The sequence below is a fragment of the Clarias gariepinus genome, chromosome 6, assembly GCF_024256425.1.
Source record: "Clarias gariepinus isolate MV-2021 ecotype Netherlands chromosome 6, CGAR_prim_01v2, whole genome shotgun sequence".
NCBI lineage: Eukaryota > Metazoa > Chordata > Actinopteri > Siluriformes > Clariidae > Clarias > Clarias gariepinus.
This window is the reverse complement of record NC_071105.1, coordinates 9,913,274-9,940,232: the sequence shown is the minus strand read 5'-3', so window position 1 is coordinate 9,940,232 and position 26,959 is coordinate 9,913,274. Positions and strand designations below refer to the sequence as shown.

The window sequence follows — 26,959 nt, the reverse complement described above, 5'->3', positions numbered from 1 at the left end:
GAAAGTGAAAGAGAATGAGCACAAATCAGAGTGGATGAAGGCAAGCTGGTGTGTGTGTGTGTGTGTGTGTGTGAGTTTGCGAGTGTGCGAGTCTGTGTGTGTGTGTGAGAGAGAGAGAGAGAGAGAGAGAGAGCAGGTTATGTACCGTTATGGCATTTCCAATGGAGATATCTTGGGTGGCAGCTGAGAGAAACTGTACACTGACAGGGTAAGTCCACTCTCCTCTTACAAACAAATTCTCTCACTCTGATCGAGCCAATCTGGGCCCGGGAACATGCGTTTGCTGTAAACGGGATATAAATTACATGGCTCGAGCGGGCTTGATCATTCAGTGACGCACTAGGCTAGACCAGGTTGGCATGGACGACCAAATTAGAGTGATGGCACGGTAGCAAGAATCCTACAGTCACATGAACAATGTGGCAGAAATTGAAGGAGGTGCAAACTTCCCAGTGATACGTTTACAAAAAATAAAAAATTCCCATAAACAAACCGACAAACCACATAAGGAGATAAAACAGTGCATTGGCCAGTCCCACGATCGCAGTGTGTTCTCCAGGTCATTTTTAGTCTGAACACATTACTTATATTAAAGCACTTAAAATACTATATTAAACACACAGAACAAGAGGGGGAAAAATCAAGCTGTATAAAAGAGCAGAAACCGTTATGTGTAAATGATTAGTGGTTGTATAAATCCATCAATCATGGCCAGAGATGTTCAAAACTTATAAGGTTGAGCAAATTTACAAATATTACTGGCATGCCTTACTACTTGTTACCCACATCAGGGTTAAAGACAGAGAGAGAGAGGCAGAAAGTTTTAACATCTTTAACCAGTTTCTGACAGAACTCAGGCAACGTGTCCACCGAGCTACACAGTTAATTTATGATTTCGACACTGAGTGCATCAAACAGGATGAAAAAAATGGTCAAGCCTGATTTACAAATAAGTACATTATGTATGTAAGATATTAAAGTTAATTAGAATATTAAAAAGTATTTGTGGCACTTGACTGTTTACTAGATATGGGGGAAAGCACGATTCTTGTGTGTGGCAATCCATGTATCGCCACACTGACACTAAAATAGATTTTTAAAAATAATTTTCTAATATAAATGTTTGAGTTTAAGGCGCCAAATTGTTGCTGTTCCATAATAACCCTACAGGTGGTGCACTCTAAACTGTTCACAGGGTACAGACTCAAACTCAAATGTTATTTGTCACATACAGTTGTACACAGTACAATATGCGGTGAAATGTTTAAACGACCGCCTGTGACCTTAAAAAAAAGAATATATATTAAGAGGAAATAAATATGTTTATTAAAATAAGATTTAAATATGTTTATTAAAATAAGAAATATAATATAGAAAATAACTTTAGCTAAGGAAAACTATGTCTATAAAAGATAAAACTAAATAGAAAATATAAGAAAAACCTAGCTGTACAAATCTAGATTTTTTTTTTTCTGTACAAATATAGAAAAATACAGAGAACTTTAGTGTGGAGATGAAGTGGGATTTGAATAGAAATGTCCGGGGAGTGTGCAAATATGGATAGATGTGTTTATGTGCAACGAGCAAAATGAAATAAAAAAAAAAATGCGTAAATGTGCATGAATGTGCAGGTGTACGATGTCCACAAGTGTCCATAAATGTCCACAATGTACAGAATGAGTTTAAAAAAATACAAATAAAAATGTACTATGTCCAGCGTAATAGAAGCAAATTATTTGCTAAGTTTGAAACAGGATATTTATACAAGTGTGATACTTGCTAAATCGCAATACATATTAAATCGTCACCTAGGTATTGTAATATTATTGTATCGGGAGGGGAACTGGGGATTCCCATCCATATTGTTTACCATAAAAAAAACTAAATAAGATGCTATGTGAAGACTGTGGTATAACTACGTATAACCATGTTGTGGAGTTGCAGGTTTAATAAAAAAAAAAATTCACACTGAGATTATTCTAACATATTGCAAATGCATTTTTAATTGCGTTATGCAACTAGTAAATGAAATTTAAATGTCAATTCAACAGTATTTATCCAATCTGGGAGCAAAAACGGCACAAATGATCCCATTATAAGGATCCTTATTTATTTTTACGATATTTATTTACCAATTATTGATAAACTCTAAAATTCCCCAGAGTATGCGTATGTTACCTGTAACAACTTGCTGCTTTTTGTAAATAAATGCCCAGGTCCATGCTGTGATTTTGATGTTTGTGTTCTAGTGAAAATATGGTTATCTTTGACTCATCATATAGAAGTAATAAATCAACAACATCCCTAAGGTTACGTAAAAAGAAGATTTAAGGAAATATGCAGCTTGAAACATAATCATATCAGTCCAAAAAGAAGATCCAATACAGATACAGCAAACCTCAGCCCAAAAAAAAAAAAAAAAAAAACACCTCTGTCCTGCACATCTTCCAACCTGCATACATTAAATATATTACACACAATCCTCGTCAGCACCCATATACCATAAACAGGAGTGGTAATAATTTAAGCAAGCATCAAACCTACTAACCTGCATTCTAACTTAACGGTAAACACAGAATTTTGTGCGGCTTATCACACTACGTATGCAAGCTTTTGCTTATGCATGGACATGAGTGTGAATGTGCACTCTGCATATGTGATCTAACAGCCGGAGGAGAGCAGTAAAAGACGGTGAGAAAGAGGCTTTTAGACAGCACAGCGCTGATTTATTGCTGAATAAATGAGCACATCAACGGCTGCGCTGCAACAGGAGCGAGCTGGGGGTAACACGATTCTGCGAGATACTGAGTGTGTTCGAGAGGCGCGGTGCCCGAGCTGTTTCTGTGCTGGGTGTGTGGATGAGTGTTTGTGAGGCCACAGATGCCCACTGTCGTGATTTACACAGAGAGAACACGACCGGCAGTAGAAAAAAGTAATAAAAATCTGACCTGACTCGGTGTGTGTGTGTGGGTTTATAGGTTTTGCATTCAAATAGTAAGTAACTGACATTTTCTTTGACACAATAATTTACCTCTTAAGCAGCATGGGATGGGTTTTTATATTTTATATATATATATACATATATATATATATATATATATAATATATTATATATATATATTTATATATATATTGAGACGTGTCTCTGCTACTTATGCTACGTAAAGCCTTCATAAGGCTTAGAATATCTAATCTAAGGTGATGTTTGTTAATTGGTGATTTCTGAGGCAGCAGGGGTAAGTTTTGGTCTTGTTTTCCTCGGATGGTCTTCATGAAAGTCAGTTTCACCATGGTGCTTGATGGGTTTTGCAAATGTACTTCTAGAATTGCTTCTGCAAGAACCGTATTATAAAACAGCTGACCTTTGTATCTTAAAATAACAACATGACTTGTTGTTGTTGCTTAATTATCTAATGCCATGTGTGTTAAGTCATAGTTTTGAAAAAAAAAAATCTAGTATCGTTCTAGACAGTCAAAAATAAACCCAAACTTGTGTCCAAACTTTAACATTATATAAATCTAAAATAATTATTACATCATTAAAATATCTTAGGTAAACAGGCTGACAGCAGTGCTACTCTTTAAAAAAAAAGAAAAAAAAAAGAAAAATATAATTATTATTATGGTTGCTACTGCTTATTACTTCAGCAATTTATATGTTAAAAGGTCCAACACTTTTTTACTACCCCTTTTAAACAACAAAGACCGCAGAAATCTGGCACTTTAGCCGACTTTGGAGCTCTAGATCTTCTATGGAGTTATGTTTCAGTTAATCGTTTTTTTTTTTAAGCCGCAGAGACTTATTCAAAGAAAATTGAGGGACAATTTGTATATATATTTAAAATATTTGGAACCAGTTAATTCAATTTACAGAAAGAAAAATTCACATTTACTTTAATTTTTTAAATATTTATTTATGTTTTTAATACAACATTTAAAAAAAAAAAAGTCTGAGAATTGATAAAAAATTGAGACGTAAAAACGGCATTGCGAAATGAACTGAACTTGGAGGTTATCATTACACCTCCAATTTAAATCATTTTTTCTTTTAAAAACGTAAATCGATATTTAACATGCCAATGCACAATACACATAAATAGGGGGAAGGATGGAAAGGGTTAGTCTTAATTTTTAATTCCATCATCAACAGTGCTTCTGTCTTCATCATACTCATCTCCAAGTTGGCACAAGTTACTGCAACATCACAGCCTTGACAAAGAATCAATACGTGTAGAAAAGCTGTCAGAAGGAATTTGGACAATATGACAAAGTGCTAAAATGATCCGATACCACAGGAAGCTTGAGAGAGAAGTGTTACAGAAGAAAAGGACTGCATGAAGAAATAAGGGAACATATTCTGTCTGTCTGTGTGTGTGTGTGTGTGTGTGTGTGTGTGTTTGGGGGGGGGAGGTTAAAGCGTTAGAAAAGTCTGGTCTCTTTACCCAGATGGTTTCCTTTTTGTGTGTAGAGTCTATCCTGATAAATAGACTGAGGGCAAACGTCTGTCGCTGGGCTCGAGGCCCCTTCATTTCTTCCCTCATTCCTCCCCTATGCTCATCTCCTCTCTATTACATTCTTCTGTCGTTTATTCAGTTTATGGGATTATCGAGGCACTTCTCTCCCGCCTGCGATTCATTACACTCCTAACTGCTCACTTAGGTTTATGCCCCTTTAAATCCCCCTCCAGATAGCCAACCAGCCACGATAAACAGGGACGACGAAGGTGCGAGGGGTTGGGGGGTTTAAGGGGTTGGGGGGTTGTGGGGTTGTGTGTTAGAGAGTCATCAGAGAGAAAATTAAGAGATGTCACGCAGCGGTGATCGTGGCAGTGACGAGAAGCGGTTAGTCGCCATTTTTAACACGACTGCCCTCTTTCTAGTCATTAGTAATTCAATTTGGTCTTTATTAGCCACGCTTATCTGCTGTGCAGAGTCCCTCTGGCTAGCCCATATGACTACCCCCCCCCTCCACCCTCACTCCTCCCTCCTCCTTGAGGCCTCTTTAGTCATTCACATACTCTCTCACCCTCTCGGCCACCTCACACCAAGTTCTGCGATTTGGAGGAAAAAAAATAAATAAGGGAGGGAGCGAAAGGAAAGAGCGAGATATATCTGTAAATGGAAGATGAAAGTGCATTAATGGCGATGTGAACAGAGTTTGTGCGTGTAAAACGCACTCGAACAGACTGCAGGCGATTACGGCGAGGCGAGACTCGCCTCGTCTCGCGTGCTATCTGTGAAAAAGGAGGAGGAGGAGGAAGAGGGGGGAACGGGCTGTAAAAACAGTGATTGCTTTCCATCACGTGGGGCCTATATTCTCCAGTTCGTTAAAACAATCCAATTTGCAAAAGGATAATTATGCATTAGCTCCTCTTTATCTACTGAGTGAGAGCACTGGCGGGGTTTGATAGCGTGGCTATATTCGGCGTGCCATTGCTGCAAATTACCCGCTATCGGCACATGTACACCATCATGGCCGGAGTGGACAATTCATTAACCCCCTCCGCCCCCTCTCCCTTGATCCCACACACACACACACACAAACTGACAGCCACTACACTGATTCTCTAGTTTATACTCCAGCTACTAAGGAAATGCTGACCTCTACTGGACATGCCCTGGTACAAGAAGCAAGAAGGCCATCTATCCTCCAGAACCTTCTCTCCGTTTTAAATCAGTGCCCTATCCCATGACCTAATTTACATCCCACATTCAGACGCTGCCTTTGCGTCTCTATGGTAGCTATACGGGATACAAACAGGGTTAATTAATTTTCCAGTGACTGTTTCGTGCTAATTGCTCATTATGCCAATTAGTCACAGAGGGTGTCAGGAACAGTCTATTTGTTTGAGAGAAGTGTGTACTGTTTACCAGCACAAACCTTTCTAATGTGTTGAGCACAATAAACATCTGTCTGCCTTCTCAGCAGGAGCGTTTACACCCTCGTGTCGGTGTGAAGAGGCAGCGTGCTGAAAAACTGCGACGTTAAAAACGACTGTTACTTCAGATAACCATCAAGTAAAAGTGCTCCTATGAGAATGAATCTATATTTAGGGATTGAGAGATAAACCTGTATGCATTTCTCTTCACTTCCCTGAACCATTTCCTTTCAAACTGACAGTATAAGCTGTAAAGCAGACCACTAGATTGTATGGCAGTAATCATGCACCAGAATATACATTCATCCTCATAATCCAGATTTACACACACTGTAAGCCCCTGCTGCTTACTGTAAATGCGTCTTAACGTGAACGTACCTGTTTTTGCGCTCCATGGCGCAGTGATGGAGCTGGATGGAGAGAGACGCTGAAGTTTACGCCGGTCCAAAGAGAGAACCACTCTGGAGTGACCTTGTCTGACACCGCTGAGGGACTTAACCGAATTGTGTGTCCTTCTGCACAGTGAATACCGACTCCTGACCATCACCCCGCCGACACTAGGGCTCTTCTCCGCAGCAGGACTGTAAACAAAGACACAACAAGGTTTCAAGGATGGCATTTATAGTACTTACAACATATTTCACATTTCTAAAAAACAAAAGTGGACCGTCTTCAATCATCTAGTATCCAATACGGTCACTGATTTCCCCACACACAGGTGATACTCAGGCACTCCGCAGCGGTAACTCAATAAATATCCAAGTATATTTATATTTAAATGTAACCTTAAAGTTGAAACTCCTATTCAGATTGTCAGGAGGTCTACTGCACCAAGAGTTCAGCATGAAATACAGTTTTAATCAAACACCTTTTTTTGTTGTTGTTTTGAGAAATATCTTTTATATTCTTGAACAATACTGGAAACATGACCTTCCAGCTCTGTAATTTTTTTATAATAAATATAATAATAAATATAATAAAATTAATATTTTTTATAATTCTATTTTGCTTAGAAGTTCATTCTACTTAGGAGTGTAAGAGCCAACATTTAAAAAAAATAAAATCTGAGCTTTTCAAAATTACGTTGTAAAAGTTTCGAGAATAAGATCATAATTTTTCATTTTGAGTAAGATAAAATAATTTTATTTTAATAAATTATATTAATATTGCATAATTATAAATAAAAAGTTAGGCTATATATATATATATATATATATATATATATATATATATATATATACCTTTATGTATATTTTTTACTTATTCATAATAACTTAGTAGAAAATTCTATTTTTAATTTAATTGTACTGTATTTCACTGCATACTATACAAAGTATATGTGACAGAATTTTGAAGACACACCCAAACAATTGGAGACATCTTAATATTAACTATTCAAATTAGATTATTGCTTATTTTGGATGCGTTCAGCACTGTTTTACAGTTTAGAAAGAAATAATAAAAATCATAAAAGGTAGAAGGCGTGTCCCAAGTTTTGAGTGGAAGCTCACATCATGACAATACACACTACAATTTTGACACTAATGCTCGTCATTGTTATATATATGCTAAATAAAGAATTTTTAAAATCACGTTGGCCTACATGACCTTCCAGCTCTGTTTATTTATATAATATTTTTTATAATTCTATGTTGAGAATAAGATCCTAATTTTAAGTTTAAATAATGAGGAAAGAGTCATAATATATTAAGGAAAAAAAGGGAAAAAAACAAGGAAAAATTTCAAGAATTAAAAATAACCAATGCAGAAACATATACTGTGAAATATATATATATACACACACACACACACACACACACATATATATATATATACATATATATATATATATATATATATATATATATATATATATATTATTCAAGCATTAATGTGATGTGAAAGGATAAACAGAATATTACCAAATAAAAATAACTAATAAATAGCAGCTATGCTTTTTGGACAAACATCCAACAACAATACTTCAGCATACGGTAAATCTCAGAGTTTGTTAGGTAGTTTAAAATTAAGTAGACGGTGTATAGTACAGAATTTAATGCTGTCAAAGATGTTGTTGCTCAATGTTAAAATACTTCTAGTATAATTCTCTGTTGTGTTCGATCCGGGCTCAGAGTCTCTGCATAACAGATTCAGACAGTAGTGTGGGAGGGCCAAATGTAATGCTTTGGCACGTGCAAATGGTGAGAACACAGCCAATCAGAATCAGGTCGTCAGAATGACCCCCCAGCTTGTGATTGGCTGGTATTGAGCAAGCGAGTGTTGTGATATTGAGCATGTGCAGGAGCGAATGTGCAAATACAGTTTAATTAAGTGGAAAAATTAGTAGAGCATGTGCGAGTGCAAAACACAGTGTTTTATGCTTAGGGGTTTTTTTTGGCATAAAATTAACTCATACTGCTCCAACTCAACTGACTGGTTTGTTTAGGTTTGTATACGTCATGATGTCACGTGAGTAACAGCAGAACACCGTAAATAGGAAGTGAGGTGAGAGAAGTAATCAGGTTGTAGAACAATAATGTATTAATCTCTGGTTGTTTTATGGTGCTTTGTGTAACACTGTGTGTGTGTGTGTGTGTGTGTGTGTGTGACCAATGAGTGTGATCTGAGATTGTTGTGAAGTAAAATACATGTGAATGCAGCATGATTAAAATGCAGGGAAATACATGCAAAAATCGAGATGTTTATGTTTTTTTTTTATTATTATAAATAAGAGATAGATATTTGACTGGAATAATGTGAATCAGTCATATTTCCAAGGATTGCATTAAAAAGCATAGGTTTAATTAATTATCTATGTAATGGTTTAATCCGGAAATGTATGACACAAAAATAAATAAATAAATAAATTAAAAAATCAAGCCCAAATAATTAATGTGCTGCAAAATTTACTCTTAACACAATCCGTTACAAAAACTATCTAAAGAGAAATTATTGATCACATTGAACCCTCACCTGCTGCTGGATCGGCGGATGATCTTGGTTCTGCTCCTAAGCTTGAATCCACTGGTAGACAGAGGAGTGGACGTACTGTGCTGGACTCGAGATGCTGGCGATGCTGAATCCTTCTTGTCCTTTTGCGCAGTCCATCGATACACTGAGCTCTTTCGAGAAGTCCTCGACGTGGATCCGGACGCAGCCGAGGTTGTTGCAGCTGCCTTCCAGCGGTAGCGACTGCCATGAGATGTAGTAGCACCTCCACTAACTTTGGCCCTTTTTGATGAGACAGTGGAGGTCGTGAGTTTCTTACCTTCTAGTGCCTCCTTTGCTGTTTTTCCTGGCACCTTAAGAACTTTGGGTGAGAGGTGCTTCTGCGGGAGGTCAACTAATTTAGCAGCTGCTGTAGAGGAACAGGAGGATGACACCCAAGAGTACTTTGAAGTCGCAGAGGTGCTGGGGGAACGACTGAGTTTACCATCAAGTTTCTTGCTAGAAGTCTGAGTGGACGTGGCCGCAACTGGAGAAGCAATAGATGCTGAAACAGAGCTTGATGAAAGCTGGTGGATCTCGGGTTTTGTTTGGTTGGTCTTACTCCCCTGACTCTTCACCCAGGTAAACTGAGATTTTTTATGAGCAGACAAAGCTGTCTGAATCTTTGAATTAGACCCTGCTTTAAGGCTAACTTTTGATGTAGTCAGTGGTGGTGATGATGATGATGATGACGCCTTAGTAGCCGTTACTGCAGTCCTATTATATGTGAGGTTTGATGGTGCTTGAGGCAGTGCAGTCTGCTTTTTGGAAAAGGCACTAAATGAAGGAGCAAATGAAGGAGCTGAACACCTTACAGGTTTAACCACTTTCCTGTTCCCGTATGAAATTAATGGCACATCACCGTGAACTCTCTTGTGGTCCTTAATAAGATCTGTAACGACAAAATATTTGAATTATATGACAATTTAGATGCATTTATATCTCTAATGTAGGCTGTATCCCAAATGTTCACTTCCAGCCCGTATAAGTACACTGCTGTATGTATACAAAAGATTTTACACCCTAGTGCACTAATGATATGGTAATTAGCAATTAGAGATTTAACTACGGTGTTTGTTTTTACAAAACCTGAACGCTTTGCTTACTGAGAATATTCAGGATTTTTTTTTTTTTTACGGTCTGTATTTTGTATCCCATACAAAAGAGCAGTAGAGTGAATAATAAGGCTTTCCTTCCTAAATTGGCTTTTAAACCACAATCAATGGGGGCAGTGTTAAGTTCATTTCCAACTTTCCTGAATTCAATCCTAAACTGCCTGATTTCAGGATTGTGGAGTGGATTGTGAATTGCAAGTTTTTCAGAGTGTAGCAGTTCCTGGAGAAATCACAGCCATCAAACAAAATATTCCACCCATGCACACAAAAAAAAACCTTTTGCTAAGATGTTTATTGTTGAGTTTCTGTAGTAACCAGCGTTACAAAATGGGTGTATGCAGGGTGCTGTAAATGGGTGGAAATCATACCAGCTCCTGATCATTTAAATTATAAGGTGCTGTAGGTACTTTACAGATAAATCGTAGACAATTGTGTAATTTTAAAAACTGTTTTGACAGGGTTTAAGGGGGTTTGGCATAGTTCATGACAGAAGTGTGCAGATGTGCATCAACATGCATGATCACAACGCCATTGGACAGCAGTCCTCTGCATTTAATCTGAAAATCAGGCTTCAGTGGTTCAATAAACTGAACGGGTACTGTTAATTGAACATTTTTGCTGATAATGTTCCAATACAGGCCCTTTAGAATGAAAGAAAAGTGTAAGCATCAATTTTCCAGCTGATGCTTCACTTTTGAACTTTTTCTTTCCGATCCATACTGTGCTGTTTACTCTCAGGCTTATAGTGGTGAATTAATGTCTTATCACCAGTAGTGATTCTTTTTATGAAACTTTCACCTTCCTTAGAGTATCGGTACAAATTTTGTTTGCAGATATCCAAATGCTTCTATTTATGCTTTTCTGCACCAGGCACACCCTCAGACCACAAAAAAATTTATGAGACAGTGTGGCCAACAGTCTCCTCATAATATAACCAGAATGTGGATAACTTTTTGTCTCTTGTGTGTATGTGTGTGTTTGTATATGTGGACAAAAATATTTGGCCAAACCTGCAATGACATCGTATCCAAGTAAATGCATTTTAATACAGAGTTGGTCTCCCTTTTTGCAGCTATAGGAGATTTGCTTGGAAGAAGGATTTGGAGTGTTTCTGTGGGAATTCGTGCCCATAAATTGTGTAAAACATTTATGAGGTTAGGCACTGATCTTGATATCTTGAATGAGAACGCCTGGCCCGTGCCAGCTTCCTAAAGGTGCTCGATGGGTTTGATGTCAAGCCAGTCATGTTCTTCCACACCGAAATCATCAAACCATGTCTTTATAGTCCTTGCTTTGTACACTGAGGACAGTCAGGGACAGAAAAGGGCCTTCCCCAAACTGTTGCCACAAAGTTGGAACCATAGCATTGTCTAAGATAATCTTGGAGCTTTAAGATTGCCCTCCATTGGGGATAAGTAGTCTGATGAATCCTATAATTAACAGATTTGGCCAAATACTTTTTTCCCCATATAGTGTGTGCACACAGACATACTATGAGTCAGTCATCTGTTAATATCATCTAACAGTCTTTCCAAAACCACTGAAATTAACTAGTTCATTAACCCTATTTAATATAATCACTATATAAAATTGAACCAGTTGAGAAATACACTTAACAAACAAACCCTGGGCAAAGAAAAAACAAAGATTTTCAATAAACCAAAATCGTTCAGGATTCAAAACAACCAAACACAACTGTAGGTGAATCCCAAATCGCGATGTTCTGAGTTATTAGTGCACTACCTAGGGTGCAAACACATTTGCTTTCTGCCCTACGTAGTGCACATATACAGTGTACACGTATGTATTCGGCTGCCGCCGGAAAACTGCTACCTAACGTAACAAATTTAAGCGACGCTTAGTTAAATGAACACCTTTTAGTTTGGTAAAAGACATACAGTTGTAAACATTTTCAAAAAAAATATATTATCGTCTTACTTTGTAATTTCTCTATCTCTTTCTTCAACGCTTCTCGTTCGGCCATATTTGACTCAAGACCGCCTGCGTCATAAAGCAGCGACTGTTACGTGTGCCTACAACGCGGCCAATGAGAAGCTCAAAAATAACTGCGTCACCCACAGGTTTCGTCGCCTATACGATCTACAGTATGTATACTCAATGTAATGAGCGGGGAAATGATATATGTATCTAGGATTTATATGGCCAAATGAAAGTGTAATGACAGATGACAGACACATACTCGTGAAAGTTGTTGTTGGAGAGACAAGAGTGAACAGGAAACTCAGGAAACAAACAAAACCAAAGAAAAAACTAAATGTTTATGGAGTTTGGATTTCTGCCACTGTTTTTTGTTAAGAAGACACCATGAGACTGAGTTAAAGACACAGGTTTGAAGACATCTCAGGATTGAATAAACCGAAAGTAAATTAGGTAACAAATAAAACAGGTCAGTTTTTCTCTCATTTTCTTGTTCTTTTACCTGGTCATTGTTGATAAACCTGTTTTCAGTGATTTAATGTGTGTTTTATGATGTATTCGTTACAGGTGATTGATTTCTTAGTGCTCTGCTTTCACTTTTTCACACTCTGATCAGAAAGAGGAAATAGGAAAAGAGTTTCAACAAAGAGAAAGTGTTTACGATCAATGCAGTGAAACCAAGTAAACAATAAGTCTTAATAGTTTAAAAACATCTAACATTTAATCTCCCAGTGGATTGCTTATGGGTTGTGCAAATTAATCAAAGCAAAAACTTTTAATACTCAAATATACATTTTACTGTAATGACATTTGACAATTTCATGTTAAGTGCAAAAAATGTGTTTATGTAATACTCGCTCATCATCTATACCGCTTTATCCTGTACAGAGTCGCGGAGGCCTGGAGTCTGTCTCAGGAGCCTTAGGACATGAGGCAGGGTCCATCCTGGACAGGGTGCCAATCCATCACAGGACACACACACACACTAGAGGCAATTTGGGAATGCCAGTTAGCCTAATCTGCATTTCTTTAGCCTGTGGGGGCTTTTTCAGTTATACACTGTATGATGTGAATGTGAAGTGGGTTGAGCTTAGATCACAGTTCAGGGTCCTCCAGGGTCGGGGTTTGATTCCCGCCTCAGGTTGATGGGCATGGAGTTTGCATGTACTCCCACATGTACACACAGAGGGTTTGTGCCCTGCGATGGTTTGGCACCCTGTCCATGGTGTACCCTGCCTCATGCTCCAGGCCATGTACAGATTAAGTGGTATAGACAATTAATGAATGAATGCCACACCGTACTGACATTAAGAAGTAAAAAATAGTCTGTGACCATGACTAAAGTGTAGGAACAAGATACTACTGTGCATCCCGAAAGTATTCACAGCGCATCACTTTTTCCACATTTTGTTATGTCACAGCCTTATTCTAAAATGGATTAAATTCATTTTTTCCCCTTAGTATTCTACACACAACATCCCATAAAAACAACATGAAAAAAGTTTACTTTAGATTTTTGCAAATTTATTAAAAATAAATAAAAAAATTGAGAAAGCTCATGTACATAAGTATTCACAGCCTTTGCCATGAAGCTCAAAATTGAGCCCAGGTGCATCCTGTTTCCCCTGATCCTTCTTGAGATGTTTCTGCAGCTTAATTGGAGTCCACCTGTGGTAAATTAAGGCACACACCTGTCTATATAAGGTCCCACAGTTGACAGTTCATGTCACAGCACAAACCAAGCATAAACTCAATTGAATTGTCTGTAGACCTCAGAGACAGGATTGTTCCGACGCACAAATCTGGGAAAGGTTACAGAAAAATTTCTGCTGCTTTGAGGGTCCCAATGAGCACAGTGGCCTCCATCATCCGTAAGTGGAAGAAGTTTGAAACCACCAGGACTCTTCCTTGAGCTGGCCGGCCATCTAAACTGAGTGTCGGAGAAGAAGGCCCTTAGTCAGGGAGGTGACCAAAAACCCGATGGTCACTCTGTCAGAGCTCCAGAGGGAAGAATCTTCCAGAAGGACAACCATCTCTGCAGCAATCCACTAATCAGGCCTATATGGTAGAGTGACCAGACGGAAGCCACTCCTTAGTAAAAGGCACATGGCAGCCCACCTGGAGTTTGCCAGAAGGCACCTAAAGGACTCTCAGACAATGAGAAACTAAATTCTCTGGTCTGATGAGACAGAGATTGAACTCTTTGGTGTGAATGCCAGGCATCATTTTTGAAGGAAACCAGGCACCGCTCATCACCAGCCCAGCAGTGAAGCATGGTGGTGGCAGCATCATGCTGTGGGGATGTTTTTCAGCGGCAGGAACTGGGAGACTAGTCAGGATAAAGGGAAAGATGACTGCAGCAATGTACAGAGACATCCTGGATGAAAACATGCTCCAGAGCACTCTTGACCTCAGATTGAGGCAACTGTTCACCTTTCAGCAGGACAACGACCCTAAGCACACAGCCAACATATCAAAGTATATCTTGTGAATGTCCTTGAGTGGCCCAGCCAGAGCCCAGATTTGAATCCGATTGAACATCTCTGGAGAGATCTTAAAATAGCTGTGCCGACGCTTCCCATCCAACTTGATGGAGCTTGAGAGGTGCTGCAAAGAGGAATGGGCGAAACTGGCCAAGGATAGGTGTGCTAAGCTTGTGGCATCATATTTAAAAAGACTTGAGGCTGTAATTGCTGCAGAAGGTGCATTAACAAAGTATTGAGCAAAGGCTGTGAATACTTATGTACACATGTTTTTCTCTTTTTTTTTCTTTTTTTTTTAATTAGCAAAGTCCTTAAGTAAACTTTTTTCATGTTGTCATTATGGGGTATTTTGTGTAGAATTCTAAATTTAACCTATTTTGGAATAAAGCTGTAACATAACAAAATGTAGAAAAGGTGATGCGCTGTGAATACTTTCCCGATGCACTGTAGTATCACATACTCACATGAGTAAATCATGGCCGCAAAATATTTTTCCTACAATGTCATTAGGGGGATTCCATAAAAAGTCATGTTATAAATGCATATTTTATTTAAAAAATCTATATATTAATTGATCCATATTAGTGTGAAGTTTCCTGCCTTAACTCCTGACTTAATGTGCGCTTTCATTTTCTCTTTCAGGTTCACAGGCATCTTCTGGTAGCAATGGCATCCCGTGATACTAATGACTACTTCATCATCACTGCAAAACCCACATATGGCTGGGTCACACCAGGAAATATATGCTACATAAAAGAGAAACATTATTCAACTCGAAAACCTCAAAAGAAGGACACTGTACCTGTGATGCGTATAGGGGGCACAATAGATTATAACTTGCCCTATGATATTCTGCAGCCCCTGACAAGGAAAAGGTCAGAATTTCTTTTGGCAATTGAAAGTTGTACAGACAGACTAAGGGAAGTGGCACACCCTGAGGCTTTAGATCAAGCTGTGGAAATAAATGAAGGCTCAGACGTCCTAGTAGAGCAAAACACCCAGTGGCTTAAAGGCGTGGTTAGATACATCGGCCCGCTCTCCGAGCCGAGTCTTTTGGATCCTATTGCAGCAGTATTTTTTGGAGTGGAACTGCAAGTGAGTAATTGTTGTAGTCTTTTGGTTTAGGTTTTTCTTTAGTGAAACAAGATTCACTGAAGTATTTGATTTACGTTCCAGGGAGAAGATGAGGGCAAAGGGCAGAATGATGGAAGCTACAGGTACAAACCCCTCTTTAAATGTCAGAAAGACTGTGGCATTTTCGTCCCTTTCACCAGAATCAGACTACTGCATCCCAAACCGTCAGTTCCATGGCCTAGCATCCAAGACAATCCCGCCATGAAACTTTCTGTCGGAGATCGCATAACCTACATCCTTGATGATAAAAGTGTCTGTCAGCATGGGATGGTCCTGAGTCCTATGAAAGACGGCATGATTTTGATCTCAACGGTATGTTTCTGGTATTTTTTATACAGTGATGATTTGTCATAATGTGTGGATAATTTTTTTTAATAACTCTCTGTTTAATTAAGTATCAGAACAGACGGTTGTCTCTCTGCAGGACGTAGATGAACATGGAAATGCTGGAGGAGAGAGGAAAATTCCCTGGCATTGCGTTATTAAAGAGGATGATGTCAATACAGATGAGTGGCAGAAATGTATGTGATTAGTTTGAACTCTTTACAGAGTTTCTGTAAAGAAAATGGTTTTATTTATTTCATTCAACCCATTTGTTGCTAATTAAAACAGTTTGCGTTAAGTTTGTTGATGGGTGCAGCAATAGTATCATACAACCGTTAGTTCTGATCGAGCAATCTGATTGGATGAGAGGTATTTCAGGGGTGATGATAATAGATGGTAACACGCTGAGACCTTTAACTCTAAATATCACTCCACATCAATATTCTTATTTAGATAATAATAGTTAATTAACTGTTAGTCGTAGCGTGGGTGAAAGTAGGTCGGTACAGTCTACAGTATTGAGGAGAGAGCAGCCGCCTGCCAAAACAACATTCAAAAACCAATCACAAGTGCAGGTTTACAAGAAAACACATCTGAAATGCGGAGAATATTAGTTATATAATTTGTATAATTTAGCCTGTATAAAAATTTTTAGTTTAAGTTATAATTTTAGTTAAAAAATTGCACAAATTCCTTAATTCGCTATTTTCATATAGTGACAATGAAGAATCTTGAATCTTGTGTTAGCTTAAGCGACCCTCTGCTACTAAGTAATTGCTCTAGTTGCTACAAAGTCGTTCCGAATCAGAGCAAAATAACAAGTTATATGCATAAATATACCGAAATCTGTTGATAATTACTGGTATTACTGGAACTGGAACTGGAACCTCGAGTTTGATATCGCGTACGTAAGAGAGACTGAAGTATAGAAAGGAATGAACTCTAAATGTAACTAATACACTTTATGTATGTGTCTTTTTTCCCCCCAGGTAAATCAGAAAGGATGGACATTTCTGAAAATCGAGATACAGCTCAGGATTCAGGAGCTGACGGGGCTATAAAAGTGGGTTCCACAGTGATGGTTAATCTGGCTACAGGACCCGCCTATGGAACAGTGCGTTGGACTGGTTCTCTTCCAAACATGTCTAGCAGCATGGCTGGCCTGGAACTGGTACTCATTAATACTGCCCTCTTCTGGTAGCTTTGTGAAATAGATTTCCTTTTGGGAAATCCCCTTGACTCATTTCAGTCTGTGTGCTCTGTGTAATCATTTGCATTTATTACCATGACATAGAAGTCAGGAAAAATACCATGGCCAGTACTAAAAATAGAAATACTATATAAATAGAAACATAATGACTTCTACGTCTACAGGAATATCCATGTGGGGTGAGTGACGGGACGTTCAAAGACGTTCGGTATTTCACATGTCCACCGAAGCACGGCCTCTTCGTGAAGGTCTCATCTTGTCAGCCTGGTGATCGTTTCCTGGGTGACACTGCAGTAAACGGACATTTTGGTGCGTAATATTTATTCCTCATTAACAGCAGTGCTTTTTATGACTATTTATAAAGGGCGTTCAAGTCAAACCGGGACCTAATCAAGTCGAACAAGTGACTAATTTATAGAAGACTTATACTAATAAGAAAGTCCAAGGTTCAAAGCCCAGTACCACTGCTGGGCCCTTGAGCAAGGCTTTAAACTCTCGACTGCTCAGATTAATGGTAAAAAGTTCCTTTAAACAAGGGAATCTTCCAAATGCAGTAAATGTAAAATTATATGTAAATGAATAATGATCCCGGCAGTCATTCCCGTGAACGTTCAGCAAGTGCTGAACACCTAATGCTGAAAATCAATAAGTAACTTATTGTCACATCCCCTTACAGTCCTGACCTCGCTCCTAGCTATTTCCACATGTATGGACCATTAAAGGAGTTCCTGGGAGGCCCGCGTTTTGACGAGATGCAGGCAGTCTGATCAGTCTGAAATCCTTCTATCTTGATAGTGTCCAAGCACTAGTGAAAGTGCATTAGTGTAGCCGGGGATTATCTGTTATTCTCTCTGTTATCTAAGAGAATCTGTTATTCTGCAATTTGATTGACTTTTTTTTTGATTGACAATTCTTGACTTGAACTCATATAATAATATCGTATTTACATAATTTTCTGTTTGGGATGTGTTTACAGACCGCGATAAAGAGGATATAGCCGTCCCACCCCTGAGGTCCGAGGACGTGATGGCGGTTCTGAATGGCCGGATGAAGGGGGTCCAGGGTCACTGTAACTCCTGTTACATGGATGCTGCTCTCTTTAGGTTTGGACTTGCTCAAATCTTTTCAAGTCATAACTTTTCAGGGTTAAATGTTTCCACCTGGAAACGTTCTGCAACCTAAATGCTATTGTACAGTACATTCACATGTGTACACCAGAATGTAAGCATGCACATTAGGCATTTATAACGTTGTTTTTTACACAGGGTGAAGTTTTTCATTTGATTGATATGATTTTCTTGTAACTGCACTACACATGTCTTTACTAGGCTAAATATTTGTCTAACCCTTTCTGTTCTAGTTTGTTTTCCTGCTCATCAGTACTGGACTCTCTTCTGTTTAAAAAGACTAAACGTATCGATGAACCCATTCAGAAAACTCTTTTAAGGGACATCGTGTGTCCTCTACGCAGGTAAGTGTAATTCACCTCACATTTTAAATCCATCACTGTGGCTTAGTGGTTAGCACTGTCGCCTTACGCCTCCAGGGTCCGGGTTCAGTTCCCACCTCGGGGTCGGAGTTTGCTTCATGCTTGGTGGGTTTCTCTCGGGGTGCTCTGGTTTACTCCCACAATACAAAGACATGCAGATTAGGCTAATTGATGTGCGTAAAGTCATTTTTCTCTGGACATATCTCAAGTTTGTTTGTGTGTGTGTGTGTGTGTGTGTGTGTGTGTGTGTAGAAAGGGTTTTGTCCAGGCACAGAGTGTAATGAAGCTTCGAAAGCAGGTAAAGGAGCGAGGCCACTGTCCTAGCTACACCACGGATGAGAAAGGTTTGCACTTTACATCTACTTTCTGTAGAATAGGATATAAAATGGATGGATGGATGGAATTCCAAATAGAATGGGCTATTTAAATCTTAGGAATGAGGGGAAAAAAAGTAAAAACATGCAACTAAAGCCACAAGAATTTTTAAATATTTTATTATAACGAGTGCAAATTTTAGATGACAAATCTATAATTCTAGTTACAGTTTTATCATACAAAGCACCTATAGCTGCATGAACAGGTAGTGTGATAAGTGTGTTTTCTTTTTTGTTTTTTTGTCTTTCTACACTCAGATCCAGAAGAGTTTCTTACTCTCCTCATGCAGGACATTCTGTCACTGGAGCCACTACTGAAACTGTAAGTAGGACAACCTGTCCCTCCTGGTGCAGAGCTGTAATATACACAAAGCTGTGTGTTAAATGTGTAAACATTTCAATGTTATATGTGCGACAAGCTGAAGTACCCGTTGTTGGCGGTTTAAGAGTCCGTAGAAGGAATCAAATGTTGTCAGATCGATTAACTTACGCCTTCTTTATGCTAAATTGTCCTCACTTTCGAAATCAGCCAAATACACAGAGAGTGAATCACAGATGAGAAATCGATCAGATAAAGATTAAGTTTTGACTCCAGCACGTTAAAATTAACTTATACCACTCATTGCTGTGCATAATATGTAATATGTAATAAAATCTTATCTTGTCTTATGGAAAACTGAGTTCAATTCCTTGATGAAGTACAAGTTAATGCACTTTCAGTCTGGACAAAAAAAAACACTGGAGAGTTGCATCAGGAAGGCTATCTATTGTAGAAATCAATCTGTGCCAGATCAAATGAGCTGATGTGCTAGGGATGACTTCAAGTGGGGGCAGCAAGTTCACATGCCGTATGGAATGTTTTTTTTTTATATAAATTTTAATAGAATTTAATACTTACACAGATAAGCTCCCTGTACAACGACTGTCTATTTAAATATGGAATGTACTGTATATGTGCATTTTATTTCTAAGAGTAATTTTAGGCATTTTATCGCTCAATAAATTAACATTAACATACTGTATGTCTGCTATAAATTTTTTAAATTAATTTATTTTTTTTGCATTTAAAGTTCTATTTATACATTTAATTGTGTTCAACTTTGTCTTCATTTAGGAAATCATGTGATCAGCCTAAAGGTGTAACAGAGCTGGAGCAGACAAGTTACTTGTACCAAATCTTCATGGATTACAACCACAGTCTGGTTTTACCAACAGTGCAGCAGCTGCTCGAGCATTCTTTCTACAACAACGGCATCAAACTAGCAGAGGTCTGTGCGTTATGTCTCATAATGTTTCATTTGTTAAGTTCGATATTTAAATAATAATGTGTTGTTGCCCTGTAGGTGGTGCTGTTGGCTAACTCCTGATATTAGTCAGGCATCACCAGGCTGCCAAAGAGCTAGCATAAGTGACACATAACAATAATAATAATAATAATAATAATAGTAATAATAATACATGTGTAGTACGGGTGTTCTCATAGCTTTTAGCCAACTGAATCCTGAGTTTGGGTTGTTTTAGCACTCCTATTCCATTTCCATTGTAAAACTGATCACAAGACCCTGTGCCTCTGTAGAATTATGATTTTTGTGATGAAAGACCCACTGCAAAGTGCACTCAGGTAATGCACTGTCATGTACACACCCCTAGACTAGTAACAACAGCAATGACCAGTCATGATAATAAGGAACTGGGAGAAAGACGGGAGAGAAGGAGATACAAGGGAGATGGAACGACAAAAAGAAAGGAAGCAGAGAAAAAGGAAAAATGAACTTAGAAAGGGAAGGAAGAAGGGGATAGATTGAGAAATAAAAAAGAAAGGAAAAGAGAGGAAGTAAGAAAGGCAGGGAGAGAGGAGAGAAAGAAATAAATGAATGAGAAGCAAAGAAAAAGGAAAATAAGTGGAATAGAAACACTGTAGAGTAAATGACAGTAGGTGTGAAGAAAAAGAGAATCAATGAGAGAAATAAAGGATGAGAGAGTGAGAATAAGAAAGGAAAGAATAGGGATAATTACTTCACCGGGTGGCGGATGGAATTCCTGGAAATTCCATCAATTGTGGAGAAATATATCCTCCTAGAGCACTTTAGAGGAAAACCAGTGCATCTTATTATTCACTCAGTTATTCAATCAGCCAATCATGTGACAGCAGTGTAACGCGTAAAGTCATGCAGATACTGCACATGTCAAGAGCTTCAGTCAATATATTTTTTTTTTAATTCAAAAGGGACAAAAATCCTTCCACTCCTGGCAGCCGGGAACAAGAATTTAATGCTACACTGAGTAAAGGCTCATCAAAACCATGCAGCAGAAAATTAAAAACCTTTTCTTTTTCCACTCTTTAACTGCACGGTTTCTTGACCTCGATTATCAACATGGGATTTTCATCTTCAGAACTTTTCCTCAATGTTTATTATTTTTCTGCAACATTTTGTGTAGACTCTAGAGATGGATGGGTGTGAAAATCCCAGGAGATTAGCACTTGCTAAAATCCTGCTGTTCTAAAATCAACAAATGCTGAAATACTGCTGATCGCCTGGGATTTTCGTCAGGCGCATTTGGCACCAACTACCACCCCATGGTTAATTTCACTGAGAATGACATTTTTCCTTATTCTTATATTTGATATAAACATTTACTGAAGCTTTTGAACTACGGCCTGCATGATTTTTATGTTTCGCTACAGTCACATGATTGTCTGATTGGATAAATGCATGATGGAACACAGTTGTTCCTAATAACATGATCTGTAAGTTCCTATACTGTATGAACAATTGGACAGTTTTAGGGAAATAAGACGGTTTTCTTTTAATGAAACAAGAAGTGCTTAAATCTGATACAGAATATTTTGTGTTTGTTTTCTTTGACTCACAACTTGGCTTCAACATTCTCCATAAATCCACTGAATGCATTTAAGTTACAAATGGCAGCCTTTGTTCTGCGAAGCCTATAAACTGGCTTGTCATGAGACATCGACCTGTGCTTGAGAATGAATGTAGTATTTGATCTGTTCTTAAAAGTGGACATTTTGATTTTGGAGACAAGTGCAGATGATCAGTGTCATGTGACGTAAATGTGTGAACTGCAGTATAGTCATATAGTGGCTCTAAATATTAAGAAACCAGTCTTTAAATGTCATAATCTGTCGCTGTTAGACGTTAGAAGACATTTGTGTAGTCTGGTGGCTGAGTTGCTTATACTGGGGCTGATAACTACACACTTAATTGATCCCAAGGTAAAACTAGAGGAAATTATACATACATGCATACAAATAACACACTTTTTTTGCAGGTATTTCTCAGTTCTAAGCTTGTATTTATATTTTTCTGTGACTCCAGGTGCCTTCTTGCCTGATCCTGACAATGCCTCGCTCTGGGAAGCAGTTTAAAATGTTTCCCAAAATCATTCCCTCACTGCAGCTAGATATCACTGCTCTTCTGTCCAACGGTGGGTTAATTAAAAGTCATGTAGTTGCTTTGTGTGATCTTCACTATAGTAGTCTTTATTTATAAAGAGTGAAATACAATCATCATTTGTATCTCTAACTGTTTAACACTCTAAAGGTTTATATCTGTATCTGTATTCAGATTACATGCTCATAAACACTTGGAAAGCTCCCTTGTGTGCCCGCCTTTGTTGTTGCATGTCAGATGTTTTCATCAGATGCCCTGTGAACCTTTCTGGCAATCTTTCTAAAAACAATATAGTCATGTCTGTATTTGTATCTCTTTAGAGCATAGACTATATGGCCATGTGGACACCTCATCATCACACCCATATGGAAAAAAATCCCCTGTACTGTACGTTTAGTTCTTTAATTGTTATTTTAACAACCTCCACTCACTGCTCTGAAAAGGCTTTCCAATAAATCTTGGTGCATGGCTGAGAGGATCTATGCTTGTTTAGCAGATGTTATGCAAGAAGACCCAGTTCCAGTTTACTTATTGAATTTCAGTGGAGTTGTGGTCAGGGCTCTGACCAGGACGCCGAAGTTCTTACGTTTCAAACCTTGTCTTCATAGTGTTTGCTTTGTGCACAGGAATACTGTCAGGCTGGAAGAGGTTTTGCGCCGCATACAAAGAAGTTCTATACAATTGGGTGTTTCCAATTGTGGCAACATTTGGCATACATACATATAGGTACAGTATGATGGTCCAGTGTCCACACCTATATATGTGTATGATGGTCAGTTCTCAACATATACAGTATATATGGGTATGATGTTTAGGTGTCCACACATACATATGGTTATGATGGCCAGGTGTCCACATACATATGGTTATAATAGTCAGGTGTCCACATACTCACATACAGTGAAAGCTTGGATTGAGAGTAATGCAGGTTTGCGAGTGTTCCGCAAGACGAGCAAAGATTTTAAATTGAAAAACGAGCAAGTCTTGGTTTACGAGTATCATGTATCAGGCATGCGCTTCTTGTTTTGACGTCGAGCGTCAAGTGATCACAACTAAGCAAACATTTTTTTCTCTCTTGCGCTGCAGAATTGTGGGTAATCGTCTCCTCTGCTGGGTCTTAGTGCGCCTCTTACTTGTATAATCAACATCCGTGCACATGTGTACTGTTTACTATAACACTGTGACCACGTGTGTGCGTAAAACATATTTTATTTTTTGTTTGTAAGCGCGTGTGTACAACCCACGTGTACTGTTTCTTATAACACACGTGTGTGCGCACATGTAAAGCAAAAGAAAGTCTCATTAGAATGTAAAGATCCATTTTTTTTCTCAGCCTGTCGTTATGTGTCTGCGTGCGCATAATTTGACATCGTGCCAGTTCTCTCATTCTCTCTCTCTCTCGGTTCTCTACACAGAAACACTGGTCTGTCGCGATTATTTTCAAAAGTAAAGTGCAGGTTTATTGGTTTGTTTGTTTTACTTTACAACAGTGATTCCGTTAGTATGTGCTCACACGAGTGTCATAAGCAATGTTCCTTGCTAATTTTTCTGACAAAACAGTCTTTCCGTTAATGTCTGTGTATGTGAGTGTGAGGAGGTTTACTGTGTAAGATGAGAAGTAAGTAAGAGTCTCCTCTTACTTTAGCTTTACACACATATACACACACACACAGCGGCTGCACGCATAAACGGAAACAATTATCTGTCGGAATTTATTTTTCCTTTTTTTTTTAGAGGTGAAGTGCAGGTCCATTTGATTTATTTTTACTTTATATTTTGTATTAATTATTTTTATGTTTGTTTGTTTTTTGGGCTGTGGAACGAATAATTTGAGTTTCCATTATTTCTTATGGGAAAATTAAATTTGGTTTACGAATGAGAATACAAGCCCGCTTCCGGAACGAATTATGCTCGTAATCCAAGGGTTCACTGTATAAAGTGTCCACATACTTATTGGTATAATAGTCAGGCGTCCACATACTTATGGGTATGATAGTCAGGTGTCTACAAACATATGGGTGTGACAGTCAAGTGTCCACATACTTTGGGCCATATGGTGTATCGTGGTAATTCTAAACATCATGTTTATATTGAATTACATCAGTACCTTACCTGCTTGTGATTGTGTTTTAGGTCTTCAGCAGTGTGTGGTGTGTGGACAGCTAGCCCATGTGGAGTGTAGCCAGTGCTTCACAGATTCAGTTTTCAGCCATACAGGATTAAAAGTTTTCTGTAATAATTGTTCATCCAAGGTGGGTGTGTTTATACCCTTTCGTTTTACTTGTATGAATATGGAAAATATTGTATTTTTACAAATTGTCCAGTAATCAATGGCAAAGATCTTACTATTCAAATGTGAAATGCTTTCATTGGAGGTTGTTTATTTTACAAAAAAAAAAAAACATCATAAATGATGTTAGAAATTTTCTATCTTCTTGTACATCCTGCTCAGGTCCACCTTCACCCCCGCCGACAGTTTCATAAACCATCATCCCTGCATCTCCCTGAAGGATTCAGTTACTCGCAGAGTCTGGAACACACTCTTCCACGAGAGAAACTAGAGCTGTTTGCTGTTCTATGCATAGAGACTAGCCACTATGTTTCTTTTGTCAAATACGGACCGAAAATAACCGACTGGATCTTTTTTGATAGCATGGCTGACCGAAAAGGTGAGGGCAAACCTAATACATTAAAATGCATAATAAAACATTTATTTGGGCTATTTGTTTTTGTATGTATATTTGCTTATACACCCAATTTTAGTCATTTACATAACCTGTGCTTAGGTGAGACTGATGGCTTCAACATTCCTGAGGTTAAAGCATGTCCGGAGGTGGCACGCTACCTCAATATGCCACTAGCTGAGCTGGCTAAGCAGGTACCCCGTGAAATGGATGGTGTGGCAAAAAGACTCTTCTGTGACGGCTACATGTACCTGTACCAGAGCCCCAGCATGGCTTTGTATCGCTGACACCATCAATCAAACAAATGGCTACACTCCTGTCTACACAGCAAACATTTATTTTGATTTCAAAGAATACTGACGTGAGAATTTTTTGTGACAATGTTTTATTAAGTTTCTAGGAAACAATAATCTGTGATCTGGTGAGCCTCAAGAAATCTACTCTGAACGGGGGAATAATGGAGTAATTTTCTTTACCATGTTCAATAATTCCAGAGTTTTTATTGCCTTATAAATACACTAGAGTAATGTAATGTAATATCAATCATACCGCATCCTATTGTACCAAATCCGGAATTTACTGCCAGACCTGTATATAATGAAATATCATGCTAATACTGTATTATAAAAACATAAAATAACCTGCTGTACAGTATGATATAACAGTATCATTGCCATATAGATGAAAGAAAGTCAAAAATGACAAAAAAAATTCTAAGAAAAATACTAGAAACATTTTTTTTCCTAATAAGCTTTGCTATTAATGCTATTTGATCATTTGTAGGAGGCTTTCCTTTTTATGTGTTTATTAGTATTGTGTCTGTTTTTATTTTTGGAAGGGCCTGTGAATCATCAGAAAAAAGTAGACTGATGAAGATGCACTTAAATGTCTTTCTTACTTTGTATATCTAATATATGTAGAGGTTTCTCAGGGAAATTGCACTTTTGGGGACCATTTATTAAATAAATCTACTTTTACACCATACTTTTGTACTGAAATATTGCTTTAAAGAAATATATATGTTTTTTAATTATGTTCCATTTTCTCCCATTTTTCAAAACATGCTTGTTGGCTACTCTAAATTGCCCCTAGGTGTGAATGTGTATGTGAATGTGTATATGATGTTGTTGCTGATTTTATTATTTATTTATGTTATATGCAAAATACAGAAAATGTGTGCCAAAGAAGCTACTTCTAAAATCTATGAAAGTGACCAATCTTGCTTCCCTAAAGACTTCAAGTTGCTAACTTGAGAGCCATTTTTAAGAGTTGGATCTTTTACGGTATGTGGCCCAAAGTGGCAATTTTCTGCATTATACTCTCTCGCTTCAAATGATAATAATAATTTAAAATGCAAATTATTCATATTTCTTTGAGTATTGTATACTAAAATTGGTGTAAGCTTCTAGTAGCATATGACCTGTAAAACTGTTGCTTAATTTGTTTTTTTTTTTGGTAAAAGTTTAAAAAGCAAAGAATCTGTAGTGTCTGTAACCGTGTCAAATTTATGTTGCTATATCTTAACAGTTTTGGAGTTTAGAATAATACACTTTCATTTATTGAAATCAATACACTTTCATTTATCTTTCAGGTTTATGTCTTTTCATTTGAAATCTAAATTGACTAAGTTTCATTTAAATGACGGTTAAGATCATTGATATTAAAAATTAAAAGAGAATTTAAAAAAAAAGGAACAGACACAAAAGAACATAAAAGGACATAACCCTGTGTTTAGCAAATATGTTTTCTTTTATCCGATAAAAATATAAATGTGTATGCCTATTTACAAAAAATTAAGCATGGATTGGGAAAGGCATTAAGTGTTAGAGCTAATGGTGTTAATCCTATCAGAAAATTCTTTTTTTCACCTGTTGAGACACCTTTTAGCACCAATACAAACCATGATAATACAGAAAGACAATGAGAGCA

At 37.8% G+C, this 26,959-nt stretch overlaps 2 protein-coding genes across 3 annotated transcripts in view; one reads left to right on the top strand and one right to left on the bottom strand.

Moving 5' to 3' along the window:
• Positions 1 to 12,015, bottom strand: part of zc3h3 (zinc finger CCCH-type containing 3) — a 75,129-nt gene extending 63,114 nt beyond the window's left edge. Inside the window, exons 1-3 of the mRNA XM_053498617.1 lie at positions 11,920 to 12,015; positions 8,852 to 9,758; positions 6,257 to 6,459 (exon numbers count right to left, since the gene is read on the bottom strand). Coding sequence (XP_053354592.1) covers positions 6,257 to 6,459; positions 8,852 to 9,758; positions 11,920 to 11,965 — 1,156 coding nt within the window. The 5' untranslated portion in view covers positions 11,966 to 12,015. The remainder of the gene's footprint in view (positions 1 to 6,256; positions 6,460 to 8,851; positions 9,759 to 11,919) is intronic.
• A 161-nt stretch (positions 12,016 to 12,176) lies between these two features.
• cyldl (cylindromatosis (turban tumor syndrome), like) lies at positions 12,177 to 26,012 on the top strand. Of its 2 annotated transcripts, none has more exons than XM_053499414.1 (15): positions 12,177 to 12,372; positions 15,045 to 15,497; positions 15,579 to 15,848; positions 15,961 to 16,057; positions 16,850 to 17,031; positions 17,235 to 17,379; positions 18,047 to 18,173; positions 18,431 to 18,541; positions 18,812 to 18,903; positions 19,192 to 19,255; positions 20,048 to 20,201; positions 22,272 to 22,380; positions 24,480 to 24,598; positions 24,799 to 25,015; positions 25,133 to 26,012. In XM_053499414.1, exons 2-15 carry the CDS (start codon positions 15,069 to 15,071, stop codon positions 25,315 to 25,317), a joined length of 2,301 nt encoding a protein of 766 aa, XP_053355389.1. In that variant the 5' UTR covers positions 12,177 to 12,372; positions 15,045 to 15,068; the 3' UTR covers positions 25,318 to 26,012. The 2 variants fall into 2 exon arrangements, with proteins under 2 accessions (XP_053355389.1, XP_053355388.1); XM_053499413.1 differs by having other exon boundaries at positions 12,177 to 12,388.
• The last annotated feature ends 947 nt before the right edge of the window (positions 26,013 to 26,959 follow it).

Bases quoted from the DNA above. Each gene is read 5' to 3' on its own strand.
- cyldl (XM_053499414.1), top strand. From the start codon at position 15,069: ATGGCATCCCGTGATACTAATGACTACTTCATCATCACTGCAAAACCC. The intron at 20,202-22,271 runs GTCTGTGCGTTA...CTGTGACTCCAG, and splicing joins ACGGCATCAAACTAGCAGAG to GTGCCTTCTTGCCTGATCCT. The intron at 22,381-24,479 runs GTGGGTTAATTA...ATTGTGTTTTAG, and splicing joins CACTGCTCTTCTGTCCAACG to GTCTTCAGCAGTGTGTGGTG.